Here is a 13,943-nt window from a genome sequence, read left to right on the forward strand (position 1 = left end):
AATTGAAGAATCTAAATTAGGTAGTTTGTCTAAATTTTAAAAGTATTTACAACATACCAACTTTAATGAATTCGCTGCACCAAAGGTATGGAAACTTTGCAAGTATTAGTGATAGAAGTTGAAATTCCTTGGACACTTTACGTTATCGAATTCAACTTTGCTTTAATCAAATGACTATGCATTGTGCACTCTCAAGTTAGTTAATCGAACTCTATATAACTAGACAATAACAAAATATATTTGAATATACATGTACATACACGATGATCATCTGCATATAATACACAATAAATATACTTATTGAATTCTACGGTGTATATATTGTTGAAAATAAATAAAATTTTAAACCAATTACAAACTCATTATAACAAAAAGAGAAGTGGGGCATTCATAATTAAAAATATCCATGAATGATATGTATAGTCTAGTATCTTTAGCGTTCACATAAATTATAATTTTTGAAAATAGTGGATCAAGAAAAAGAATAAGTGACTTAATTAAAATGATTTGGAAGATTCTAGATCACCTAATGTAGTGAAGGGTAATTTTTAAAAGTTTGATAATGATAGGGTAAATTTGGCTAAACAAGTATAACGGTGAGATAAATTTGGCCGGACATTATATACCGTATATGTTATATTTGGCCCTTTTCCCTTTCATTTTTCACCAAATTAGAATCAACGAAACTATTCATCCTCTAACCTCTGTAAATTAGAATCAACGAAACTCTTTGTTGCTAATGGCGGCTGTTTCAACTCACTTCAACAGCTCTCTAAATAAACCCTTCCTTTCTCTCTATTTCTCTATTCCCCATTTGGGTTTCTCCCAAGTTGTTCAATTTCCAACTTTGAAACCAAAATTTCCCCTTTCAAAGCCCAAAACAGTTGTAATTTCTGCCACCAAAGCTGATGGAACATATGCAAATGAAGACGACTCTCTCACAACTTTCGACTCTTCCATCAGACAAAAGTAAGTTTTTTTTTAACTTGCATTTGTCAAAGTCTTAGCAGAAAAAACTGTTATAAAGATTGGAAACTACAAAAAGAAAGGTTTCAGAAAATCGTGGTTAATTTTTCTGTTTTCAACTGATATGATAATCTTTGAAAATTGTTTTAAGATGTTAGATATTTAAACTACTGTTTTCACAAGTAATAATAATTTAATCAAATTTAACCTCCATACAATGATTTCAATGTTAATATTTTTTCTTTTTTGTTATTTGTCTAATATTTTCTTCTACTATTACTTATACAAACATAAGTCTAAACCATGTCTTAGACTCCAGTCAAATGGTATCACACAAAATGGACTGGAGGGAAAATAAGTCTTTCGTGTAAGTATTCTCAAGTTATGCTGGTGTAAATGCATGTGAGATGTGATTACAGGACTAGGCGCCATACGATTCAAGTGTTTGTTGGGGATGAAAGTGGAATGATCAATCGTATTGCGGGAGTCTTTGCTCGAAGAGGGTACAACATTGAGTCTCTTGCTGTTGGTCTAAACAAGGACAAGGCTCTTTTTACCATAGTTGTTTCTGGAACTGAAAGGGTGTTGCAGCAAGTTATGGAACAGTTACAAAAGCTTGTAAATGTGATCAAGGTGATTACTTTGATTTTCATATGGTATTTTAATCTATAAGCTGTTAGACTAAGCACTCAGGTCTTGGTTCCTCCCCCTAGAAATAGTAGGGGTTGTTTGATGCATGACAAAATATTATGTGCTTCGGTTGTAACATGAGAATTAAAAAATATGTGGGTAATGAATTGAATATGCATTTATAGCTGCTTGTTTGGTGAATCGTATTAATCTCTTGGATGTGTAGTTTCCATACAGTTAGCTTGCAACCAAATTAACATCTTCCTTGTATGTTTTGATTGAGGTCATAGTACGGTGTGTTACCAATTTTTTATTTAGCAAAACCTACCCTTTTTGTAATGAGTATTAGATAAATTACTAGTTTGCTGGATTGTTCTCACGTGGCGTCTAAATTAAAGTGATGTTATTAATGTTCGAATAACCTTTTTTCTGGTCTATAGATTTGTGTCAATTGAATGTACATGCCGTTGCTCCCTTTTCTGAAAATGATGTTCAAAGGCTGAAATACGTTTAATACTCAAAACCATGCAAATGGTCTCAGCTATGGTTATAAATACGGTCTTTAGTACTTTAACTAATTCATGATTCGATCAGCTGGGTTTAAGTGAATTTGATAAAAGAGCTTAAATTATTACTCAAAGAGCCTTCATAGTGTCAAGCTTTAGCTTGTCACGCAGTAATGGTTTTCTTCCTTCCGCTCCTTTTGGACTTTTCTTTGTGTTTGATACTTTTGATTTAATCTGTAAAAGTTGATGGTCAGGTTGAAGATCTATCCAAGGAGCCACAAGTTGAACGTGAATTAATGCTTATTAAAATCAGCGCCGATCCAAAATACCGCGCAGAGGTTCTTATTGGAGTATTGGAGTAACATTGTCCGTATTACCATTTTACTATTATGTTATGATGGGTCCAAATCTTTTGATCATTACTAGGTTATGTGGTTGGTGGACGTTTTCAGGGCAAAAATTGTGGATATATCTGATCATTCTCTGACTATTGAGGTGAGGTTTGATGACATAGATCAGAATCCATCTTTTTTTTTCTTTCTTGAACTCGATGCTTGTGAATTGGATACCAAATGTCTGACATGTTTTTTATTGCATAGATACAAACACTGGTATTTGGTAATTATACAACTCTAATGCTACGGAGTTTTTAATGCGGGCTAGATGGGAGAAGGGAGAAAATAGAGAAAAATAGGAGCAACGAGAGATTACAATTAGAGAAAAGAGAAAATAAATAGAGAGAAAAGAGTGAGAGAGACAAAAAGTAGAGACGGAGTAAGAATAAGAGAGAATAGCGAGGGAGATTTTACCAATATCAATTCATCAGTATTATTCAAGTCTATTCCCAACAAAGTATGTAAGGGTCTTATATATAGAGTAGGAATGGTAAATAGTTAGAACACCTAGAATAGATAAAGCTGCATCTGTAACTAAAGAAAAAGACTACCTCAAATTAGTAAATAAAATTTGATCTCTAACTAAAAGATAAAACTAGATAAAATCACCGTTCAGGAAAACAAACAGGGGGATAAGATTAGATAAAATCTGGGGATAAGATTAGATAAAATCTTATACTCCATCTAAGATAAGATTATTTTCTGTTCTATTTTCAACAAATAGATCATATCTCGGAGTTGTAACTTTTTCCTTCTTTTTTTCCAAATGGTTTCCGATGGTCTAGGTAATTTTTGTGAAACTGATTTTCAGTTGATAGTGGTAAGTTTCATTCTTATGAAGCAAAAAGCATCTCACATTGACGATTAGATCGTATGTCAGTCTCCTGTCATATCTACCAATGGATTCTTTTTCCAGTAACAGTAATATGTGGGCCAGCGTTTTTTAGCCTAAGGTCTATAGGAAACAGTCTCTCTACTTTGTGTAGGGGTAAGATCGAAGTATACCCTACCCTCCCCAGACCTCCACTTGTGGGATCATACTGGGTATGTTGTTGTTGTAGTGTTATCTGCGCCACGCTAGTTTGCACTTCGACCATTCCACCTGGTACCCGGATCCGCAGTACATGTACTGGTTAATTCTGCCATCAAGGCTTTGGCATATAGGAGAAATCACAGTGGGGTCCTTTGATTCTCTTATGCTTTTCCAACATCTTGTACTATGATTCCAGCAGTGGTCATGTGGTCAATCATGTATTCCATTGATGAAGTTGGTAGTAGTGCTTCTGTGAGCACCACATACTTCTACAAGTGTGCTTTCAACTCTGCTGCAAAAAGAGGTGAAAATCAGGACATGCACAGAGGGCCAATATCAACGCAAATCGTGGAAAACAATGTTCTTGTACATCTTATATCTCAAGATAGTAATGAAAAACAATGTGTCGTATATTTTATATCTCAAGATAGTATTGTTGTACCAAACAAGAAAAAGACAAAACTAAGTTTTCTAGTTACCTGAAGACAGAATTAGGGAAAAAGAAAACTCATGACCTAATCTACCAAACATGCAATCCTCCTTTGCCTTTGCCCAAATGAATTTATTTAGTTTATCAATGTATGTCACTGGTGTTTACTCATGGCTGAGTGAACTGCAGCAATACCTGCAGTTTTGCCAAGATATCCTATTTGTCGTCTCAATAAGCGTTGAGGTTGTATTTTGCTAAACACGCTTCAGAACTGACAAATTGTGGTTTTCTCATGCTTTTAGTAGTTGCGAGTAGCATTTAACTTTCCTGCATGACATGGTTGAACAGTTAAAAAAGTACATTTGAGCCAAAGTCGATCCTGTCTTTCAGATGCTTATCATTTAAACAGGTAACTGGAGATCCAGGGAAGATGGTGGCTGTTCAGAGGAACTTAAGTAAATTTGGAATTAGAGAAATTGCTCGTACTGGGAAGGTATCTTGAAAGGAAATCATTATAATGCTTCTTAAATTTGTGTCTCAAGTAATCACCGTCACATGATTGATTTGAACATAGATTGCCTTGAGAAGGGAAAAAATGGGGGAATCTGCTCCTTTTTGGCGGTTTTCAGCAGCATCATACCCAGATCTTGAAGGTGCAATGTCTGCTGGTACTATTTCGAGGACAACCAAGAGGACTCCTAATGGAGAATCTATGTCTATGGCTGAGGTATGCAAGTTACATGGATTGTGCCTGTTTTTTTGTAGCAATATATAATTTGTTTCTTTCCTGAACGTACAAGTTACCTCATACACAGCCAATTGCTAGTTGGTAATTGTCATTTGTCAGCAACTCAGGAATTATTTTACTCAGACATGAAAAATAATATGATTCATTTTCTTTCAATTATTAGAATTCAGTTTATGTTTGTGATAAGCTTACAAAAGAAATAGTCAAGATTGCAAGATGTGAATCTTAATATGCTCAATAACTTTAAAGGAATTTAAAGTATCCGTTTGATTTATGTGTACTTTTGTGAATTGTTGGAGCTTAGTAACTTCCTTTTCTATAAGTAACTTTTTATTGCATCATGGTCCCTTATACAGGAAGCATACACTATAAAATTGTTTAGAGAAAAGATGGTTCACAAAAGGCATCTTTGTAACTAGTTGTATGGTTTAAAACCTATGTTGCGCGGACTCTCCAAAATGCTGCCGCACCCGTGTCGGATCCTCCAAAAATGCACTACTTTTGGAGGATCAGACACACACCCGGCAATATTTTCAGAGAGTCCGACCAACATAGGTTCAAAGAATTCTTATTTAAAAAATGTCCAAAGAATTGAGAAATCAATCATTTCTGAACCATGACCTTTTTGAGAATTTTCGTTTACAAAAGTTGTCTTGACCAAAGTTGTCGATCATTCTAGAGTCCCTGTGTGAAAGGAGTTATCTTATTTTCACCATAAAATACTCTCTTCTCTCTCCTTAATATCTGACTTTGGATGCACTTTCTTTTTGCCAAACGAAGGGAGATGTCTATCCTGTTGAGACAGATGACAACTCTGGAGTCAGTCAAGTTCTTGATGCTCACTGGGGTGTTCTCAATGATGAAGATGTAAGACATTGTTAACTGTTATTCAAAGGTGCCTTTGTTCCATTCTAGATGAAATGTTTTTCATATTTTTGAAGGTTTTGACGTTACATCCTTTTTTATTCAGCATTTCCAGGGAATCTGTCATCTGAGTAGATCGAATTAGACCATCTTGCTGACATTAGATGCAAATAAATCACATGATTGTTTCTCTATAGCCTGTAAAGGATATGAACTTAAATGTGCAATTTATGAGGGCTGTTCTGAAATCTGAATTTTGCCTGCTTTGTTGAATTTCTCTTAGAAAACCAAAGAACATCCTTTTGTTATATTGCATTTTCCATGTATTGTATATGGCTGGCTTATTGCTTTTGCTCTCTATAATAAAAGAACCAAAGGAGGGAATAGTTTGATCTCTTCATCTTTGCCACCACTGAGACTAGGATGGCCTGAAATACATCTGGGGAAGTTTTAATATACCCCACCGGGGCTAAAATAAAATAAGTTGATCAGATTTTAAGCACCATATATGAAATGTGATCTGTACAACTTGTATTTCACTGTTAAAAAAAAACTACAGCTTTGCCTCCTTAATTTCCCACTGGTTGCATTTTCTGTTGATGTAGTTTTTGTCGCAGTTGTCTTTTTCTTGATGTTTGCTTGAATAATTTCCATGGGGAAATGGCCCATAATATGCTGCAAATTCTAAGGATGTTCCAGATTGAGAACAGCTTTTGCTAGCCTTTTCATTCTTGAATTTTATGTCTTGACGATTAGTCCATTAAATTGAAAACTGCTTACAAGTGATGCTTATGTTAGCCCTTGGCTTAATTCTTCCAGACAAGTGGGCTTCGCTCACATACTTTGTCAATGCTTGTGAATGACACTCCTGGAGTTCTCAACATAGTCACCGGAGTTTTTGCTCGACGAGGGTATAACATCCAAGTATGTTCAAATATTTGCGCTTCTTTTTACAGAACCCAAGTTTCCTCGTCCTTTTGTCTTCCATTTGTAGTGTTTATTTTTTGTACTTAAATGTATTGAATTATCCTGTCCAGAGTTTAGCTGTTGGACATGCTGAAGTTGAGGGGCTTTCTCGTATTACAACGGTTGTTCCTGGCACAGATGAGTCAGTTAGCAAGTTGGTGCAGCAACTGTATAAGTTGGTTGATATTCATGAGGTAAGTAGTCATCTATCATGAGTGCTTGCTCAGTATCCAATCCGATGGAAGATTTTGTACTGTTTCAATTTAAAAATTGCTGTCGACTATAGAATTTCCTGAGAGGCAGGGAACTGCGGTGGTGTAAGAATGGTGATTTTTTATTGGTCATTTTTTTTTTCACAAAATTGTGACAGAATATGTTTAATATTGGAAAACAGTTTTCCAAATTGAGTATTAATTTTATAGATTATTATGTTCACCTGGTTAAGCACTACAGTGTTTTCTTTTTCTTTTTCCTCTTTTTGGTGTGGCTTCCAGAAATTGTTCCTCGAGTATTGAACTGCTCATGGATTTATTTAACAGCTGATTTGTATGTAATCATTCATATTATGAGCTTAATGTGTATGCTTTAGATTTGGTATGCATGTTATTCCTTTTAGTATTATGAGTGATTTTTATGCGTTGTGATGTTTAATGACTATTATTTTCAGAATATATCAATTGAATGGCCTTTACTCCTTCTACTTCTTTTTGTGTGATTGGGACTAAACAAAAAGGTGCATGTAGAAATACAGTGGCATGCACCTTATCATGCCATGTCCCTTAATTTTGAAATTATTCATGTCTAACAAGGGACTAATTTGTCTAATTTTAAAACAGATATGGTTTGAAGTTGTTTCTCAGCTGGTTTCTCCGACCTAAGTTGCGCGGACTCTTCATTTTTGGTGCCGCACCCGTCTCGACACGGGACGGGAGCGGGAGCGGGATACGTCCCGGATTCGGTCAACTAACTTCAGATACTTTGACCCGAGTCCATCGATAAATTTAGGGGGAAATTGAGATTTTGATTTCTCAAAATTAAAAATAAAACAAATTTAAGATATGAGAAATGGCATACCTTCAATATTGTAGTACTTTTGTCTCATATTTGCTGCTTTGTGTTTCAGAAAAATCAAGAATTTAAGGGGTCGTGTTCTGAGTTCGGACTTCTAGTAGACAGTAGCAGCGATATAGATGGAGAGTTGGTGGAAGGCCTTAAATGGCTTTCTTTATAGGCCTTGAATTTTTTTAGCCGAATCCCCCCACCCGTATCCATACCTGGATCCGCACCCCGCAATCTTAAAATTTAGATTTTGCCGAATCCGACACTCGGATCTGTGCCCGTATCGGATGCCCGCAACCGAGGCCGAGCAACTTAGTCTCCGACAACAGAAAACTATCTTTTGGCTCTTATCTGGACCTACTTCCTCTAGTTAAAATGCAATTGCTGATTCTTATAATTTTTTTAGAAAAGCAAGCGCATTTTTTTCTAGACTTTTTAAAAAATCTTAATCCTATGTATTTTTTTTTTTAAAAGAAATTAATTCCAGAACCAGATCCAAACATTTGTTGTCCAAACCAAAACCAAACAAATAAAGATAATTGTATTCCAAGCCAAGAGCCAAGTAATCCATATTACTGTCTTAAACCCAATATTGGTGTCCGGGTCCATGCAATAACTTGTTAGGATATCTAGCGATCTAAGATTGCGATGTTAATTTGCATGCAAACGAGCAGAAAGTGATAAATGGTTTTGATTTATTGCATCCTTTCAGGTTCGGGATATTACTCACCACCCATTTGCGGAAAGAGAACTAATGTTGATAAAGATTGCTGCGAATGCTGCAGCACGCCGCAATGTTCTTGACATTGCCAGCATTTTCAGAGCAAAAGCTGTTGATGTGTCTGACCACACTATAACTCTTGAGGTAAAGATTCGTTTACACTAGTACTTTTAGTTTGTCTTCTCTGGACTTGATTTAGAGAGTTGTCTTTGGTAATGGGTGTATGGTATGCCTAGTGGTTAATGCAAGAAATATTGTATTTTTTAAATTTCTGATCTTTCGTTTTGGTCTGTCAAATGTGCCTGCTTCATCCTCCATTTCCCACCTTGGTATACATCATTCATGGCTGATGCTTGATCACTTAAGGTTTTGCACTTCAATAAAGTTGACATGGACCAACTATTGCTTTTATGAACATGCGATCATTCACCATTTCCAATTTGATCCCTCTGGCTACCGTGGGTGATTGTGGATCAAATATAAGATGATGGATCAGTTTCTTGGTTCTTTATGTTGTACAGTGTAGCACTCTTAAGCTTTGTCCTGAAGAAGAAAAAAGTTTGGATGAGAGCTCTTTTTGCACTTCAATTGCAGTTTATGAACCAACCAGGCAGACCTTCAGTTTTATCTAATGTTGGATGAAGCTTCTCTTGGCCATTATAATGAACTATTACTTTCTTTGCTTTTTCCAGCTTACAGGAGATTTGCATAAGATGGTTGCTTTGCAGCGGCTACTAGAGCCTTGTGGTATTTGTGAGGTCAGTTACTCCAATAATATTGTTTCTATATCAAAATTATTATCCAATAATATGCAGTGCAGCTTTCACAAAATGAGTTGGTAAGTACAGGGATTGTGATGTAAAGGTAATTGTGATACAAAGGGATAAGGGTCACTGCAATGACTGGTTTTGTTTGGTTCATGAGATTTAAGGGAACTGGGATCAACGTAAGGATTCCAGCTTATGATTCAGTTCATGAAGTGAAGGCAATAAGAATTGAACCTTTGTGAAGAGGCACCATTGACCTAAATGTATTGTATAATCTGTAAATTTTTCTTCACGAGATTTTTAACACCACCTATTAAGAATGAAAGTTTTTGCATTAAATTGAGCAAAAATAAGGTCGTTAGACATTGAGTAAACACCAGAAAGGGACAAAAGGAGGAGATTTTAAGTGGGAAACATGAGAAGGAGAGAAAGGGATGTGAGATAATTTGGACACCATATGGCTATATAGAGGCTAAAACTATTCGCTCGTAAAAGGGAAATAAAATAAATGGAGTTTAATGCTATACTGATAAGTAACTTTCAGATCCACAACCCATAGGGAACCAGATGATGTTGTGTTTCCTTATTTAGCCCACCAAATGACTAATAATGACCAAGTTCATACAGTGGCTAAAAAGGTGCATATCGTACTACCAAAGGTTCTGTATAGTTCCCAAAGCCCGACATGAAACCTCTAATTTTCATTTGCAATTTCCTTGTGGTTGTATTTTTTGAGGCTAAGCTTTCTGTCCTGATATACATCCAACAGGTAGCGCGAACAGGACGTCTGGCGCTGGTACGTGAATCAGGTGTGGATTCGAAGTACTTGCGAGGATATTCATACCCTTTGTAGTCTAAAGTCCTCGAACCTAAGGAAAATGCCTGCTCTTCGCGGAATGTATGTGAACATGGACGGCTGAATTACCCCCTTGGACTTTTTAGAAGTAGAATATATACCCCCTTGAAAAGTCACACCAAAATCTATGTTAGGTGGTGATTTGCACACGAAATGTTACATTTTTGCTCTTTTTTCTTTTTCCTTTTCTCCTTTCCTTTTTCTTTTTCATTCCCTTTGCAGCATATGTTACTTCCGCCGTTGTCATCCAAATAACAGAAAGCCAGATTAGCTTCTTCTTTGCTTATCACTAGCTTCTTTCTTTTTCTAATTCTATTTTCTTTCTTTTTCATTCCTTTAATGGAATTTCTTTCCACCAGTAATGGAGTTTTTTATACATGTTTGGGTTTGGGGTTCAGACTTCTGTTTGTTGAAGTCTGAAAGTGGTGGAAGATTGGTGGAGCAGGCGCCGGCAATGGTGTTGAAAGAGGAGAGAGAAAATGAAAAGGAAAAGGAAAAGGAAAAGAAAGAAAAGTTAAAATAAGAAGGCAAAAAAATTGTAATATTTTTTAAAAGAAACGACTAAAAATAAATTATCAACAATTGTTTTTGCTGCTCGAGTGAAATACACTCTTTGCCACCTCAGTACTTGGGGGGAAATAATTTTGCTTTTAAATAGTCAAGAGGTATGAGTGTGTAATTGGAAATACCGCTATAATCTAGGGGGTGATTTTATGCCTTTCTTTTTATTTATGATATGTTTATACGGCTACTCTTTCTACTGATACTTGTATTATCAGCGTATATATTAGGTGAAATTTCAGCATTCGATGTAAAAGGTTGTCTCGGTTATATTGTCATAAGACCTTTGAGTAGGCCGGAGAAGGATCCCATATCGGTCATGGTTGTTATTCATGCCCTATTTTGATTGGCCAATACTATATGGTATGAGCCGATGGAACAGATCCTATATAGTTTAATGACGTGGCACATGGTAGTATCAAGAGTAAAAGGGTAGTTAGATGCGCGAAGCTCAAAATCTTATTGGGTTTATCTACGCAGTTTTATTTTACATTTTTGTAAGAATATTTTTTACGGCTTGAATTCACCTCAGGACGACAACTCTTAATTATTGTGCCAAAGCTTCTTTTCATGGAATTATAAAATTTAAAAATTCATGGCATTTTGGAGTACCAACGGGAATTGTTACTAGTAGAAAAAAAATCCAAATAGCTTCACTGATACAAGCTCAAGAAGAGAAGATCATGACTGGTACTGAAGAAAGAATAAGCATTTTATTCGCTGGAGCACTTTGAATGCCTTGAGCTGTGTACACAATTTTCCCATAAAGATGAATGTGAAAATCCTTCCATTCGGATGCTTTTCAAGATTAGGCAGTGCAAGTTGTGTGTTCCTTGAGCTTTCTCAAAGTTGTACTGTGAAATCATTCCACATACAATACAGCTATCCGAGCATCTGTCCACCAACATTCTCAAATTGTATATGTCGATTCCAGTACCTAATTTAAACACCGAAAAGTTGATCAAGTACAATTAATAATTTGGACTAGTAAGAAATGTATGATTGAGAAGAAATTATAGGTTCAATAATCCCGTTCTTTTGGTAAGTATATGCAACAATATATAGCTGCTTCTTGAAACAGACCTTTTCATATAGAATAAATTTATACATAACTTGCAGTTTTTTCGTCAGACTTCCAAATTCTATAAAACAACTGGAACTTCAAATCTTCCAGGCACAAAATTGAGACTGTTATAACGTGAAGGAGGTTTCCAAGTTTGTTACTACTTGGCAGCCTGTGAATGAAAACCATGTATGCAAGGGAAAGGAGCTTTATAAAATATTGACAGATCATTTTGCTCAGGATTAAGGTCTTCTTACTCTTTTCCTTAATTCCCTATTCTCTGCTTATCTTCATAGGCAGTAGGCAGTAGTAGTGTATGCAGGGTTTTGTGCGAGCTGTGTCAATCTCTTGTCACAATTCGACTTGTACTGGGGCACCGGGGTTTAAGGCTTTACAATTCCTATCTTATCTCACACTAATTGATGTTTATTTTGCATTATCTTTCAAGTGGTGTCAATCTATTTTGTGTGTGTATATATTATACTATTATTTTAAGAAGTACATGTAATATGTGTTTAATTAAAATTCTTTACTTACTGATTATAAGTAATGCTGCACAAAATAAAAACACCAGGCTACTATAGTTTACAAACCTTTTGTTTGGTTCCAGCACTTCCAACAACATAGCAGCCAAACAATTTGGCAAATTGCCCCACCAGCACTGTCTCCCCTTTCTTTGGAGAAGAAACCTCATAAAAACCAACATATATAAGCAGTCAATCCTATAAGACCTATCAAAAGAAGAGGAGAAACAGATTCCATGGTGGATTCACTTACCTAAGACTCCTATATAATAGGAAAGTGGAAATTCTGTACTTTCAATTTTAGTAAGAGTGTCGGCAGCTGCAATAATACTGTACTCTTCCCCACACCAGATCGCCCTTCTTGAAATTTAGATCGTCACAATCCACTACTCTTGACACTCCATAACCCGAGATAGGCTACAAAATAACAGCACTGATTATAGCTAGCTAGGAGTATTGAATCCCTTTTGTCTAAAAATTACACTATGCAATAAAGAAATAATGAATTTTTTAGTTTTATATAAACTATTGAATTCCTTTGACATAAGAAAAACTTATCTATCTACTAGTTTTAGTATACGTGCGTTGCACGTGTGTATAGTATCTATCAATTAAAAAAATATATACGTTGACGTTAAAATAAAATGTAATATTTATTTAAATGATGAAAATAATTTTTCTCACATTAACATGGTAATTGTATTCAATATCTTTTGAATATGCATGAATGATGCATTTAGATAAATTAGTTGTGCATTATTTTATAATTATACATATCTTATAATATGATATACAAATATATTAAATTGTGTCTCACCTCAGTCTCTTTATGAATACATTTTTTCTTCTACCATTTCATTCTTATTTCTTAAAGTTTGCATTTTAACAATTTATTCCTAATACAATAACTGATTTTATTTTATATTCTGATCTCTTTTAATTCAAATATTTAATTATCTTTTTAATAACTAAAAGAAATAATTTATTTTTTGAGGATTCATATTATTAATATTAGCTCATATCATATATTAAATATTTAATTATAACTATATTTTTATCTACAAAAATTCTTTTGTCAAATGATATTAAAAATCAACCTTTTGTACTTTATATTTGTCGGAGTATTGGTAAACAACTTTTGTCAATCACTTTTCTTTCTCTCTTGCTCTTGCTATTATTAAATATTTTTGTAATTATTATTTTTAATTATATTTAAAAATCTGTATTAATATTTATATCTACTCAAATTATTGATCAAAGAATAAAATTATAGTTAGCGGATCAATTTCACATGTCTACTCATAACATTTATACCTTACTTTCTGATTTGGGATAAAGGACAATGCTTCCTCTTTCTTTAGTCTTTTCTTTTGTTATATCATAATTGTTTACCTAAAATTTAGTATTATTGTACAATCTCTTTTGCACTAAAAATATTTAATTGTAGAAATTCATACGCATAAAGATTTGGTGTTACTTAATCATACTATAGTCGTAAAATTTATAAAAGATAAAATTGTAATGATTTTAAAGTCCTAATTATAAGAACTTCTTACTTATTCAAAAAAAGAAAGATTAATAAGTAATAAATCTGATTTAATTTAAAACTCCTAAATATTAGCTAGGAGAATAATTAAATGACTATTTTATTTGAATGAACCTGTGTCGGAAGAGCGGCATCCGTGACTGTCAATCATGCCCACCGTGTGTATTGGCAAGGGCCCGGTTACACTCTCTCAAATTAGTTTGGCCTATAAAGTGCAAATGGCATTAATTGATTCAAGAACCTCAATCTTCAAGGGTCAGACCTTACGTGAAATTATAAAATTTTGCTAGTAATTAAAAAAGTAGGTT

At 34.6% G+C, this 13,943-nt stretch overlaps 1 protein-coding gene and 1 pseudogene across 1 annotated transcript; one reads left to right on the top strand and one right to left on the bottom strand.

The window, feature by feature from the left end:
* Window positions 1–654: 654 nt before the first annotated feature.
* LOC107782028 (acetolactate synthase small subunit 1, chloroplastic) lies at window positions 655–10,227 on the top strand. Its single transcript, XM_016602863.2, has 12 exons — window positions 655–969; window positions 1,386–1,599; window positions 2,357–2,440; window positions 2,529–2,597; window positions 4,370–4,453; window positions 4,535–4,687; window positions 5,489–5,575; window positions 6,392–6,496; window positions 6,610–6,732; window positions 8,310–8,462; window positions 9,011–9,076; window positions 9,855–10,227. The coding sequence occupies exons 1-12, from the start codon at window positions 740–742 to the stop codon at window positions 9,936–9,938; spliced, it is 1,452 nt and encodes a 483-aa protein (XP_016458349.1). The 5' UTR covers window positions 655–739; the 3' UTR covers window positions 9,939–10,227.
* A 963-nt stretch (window positions 10,228–11,190) lies between these two features.
* The window catches only part of LOC107782032 (2-alkenal reductase (NADP(+)-dependent)-like), a 29,462-nt pseudogene continuing 26,709 nt past the window's right edge, over window positions 11,191–13,943 (bottom strand).

Source organism: Nicotiana tabacum, chromosome 21 (genome assembly GCF_000715075.1).
Source record: "Nicotiana tabacum cultivar K326 chromosome 21, ASM71507v2, whole genome shotgun sequence".
Classification (NCBI taxonomy): domain Eukaryota; kingdom Viridiplantae; phylum Streptophyta; class Magnoliopsida; order Solanales; family Solanaceae; genus Nicotiana; species Nicotiana tabacum.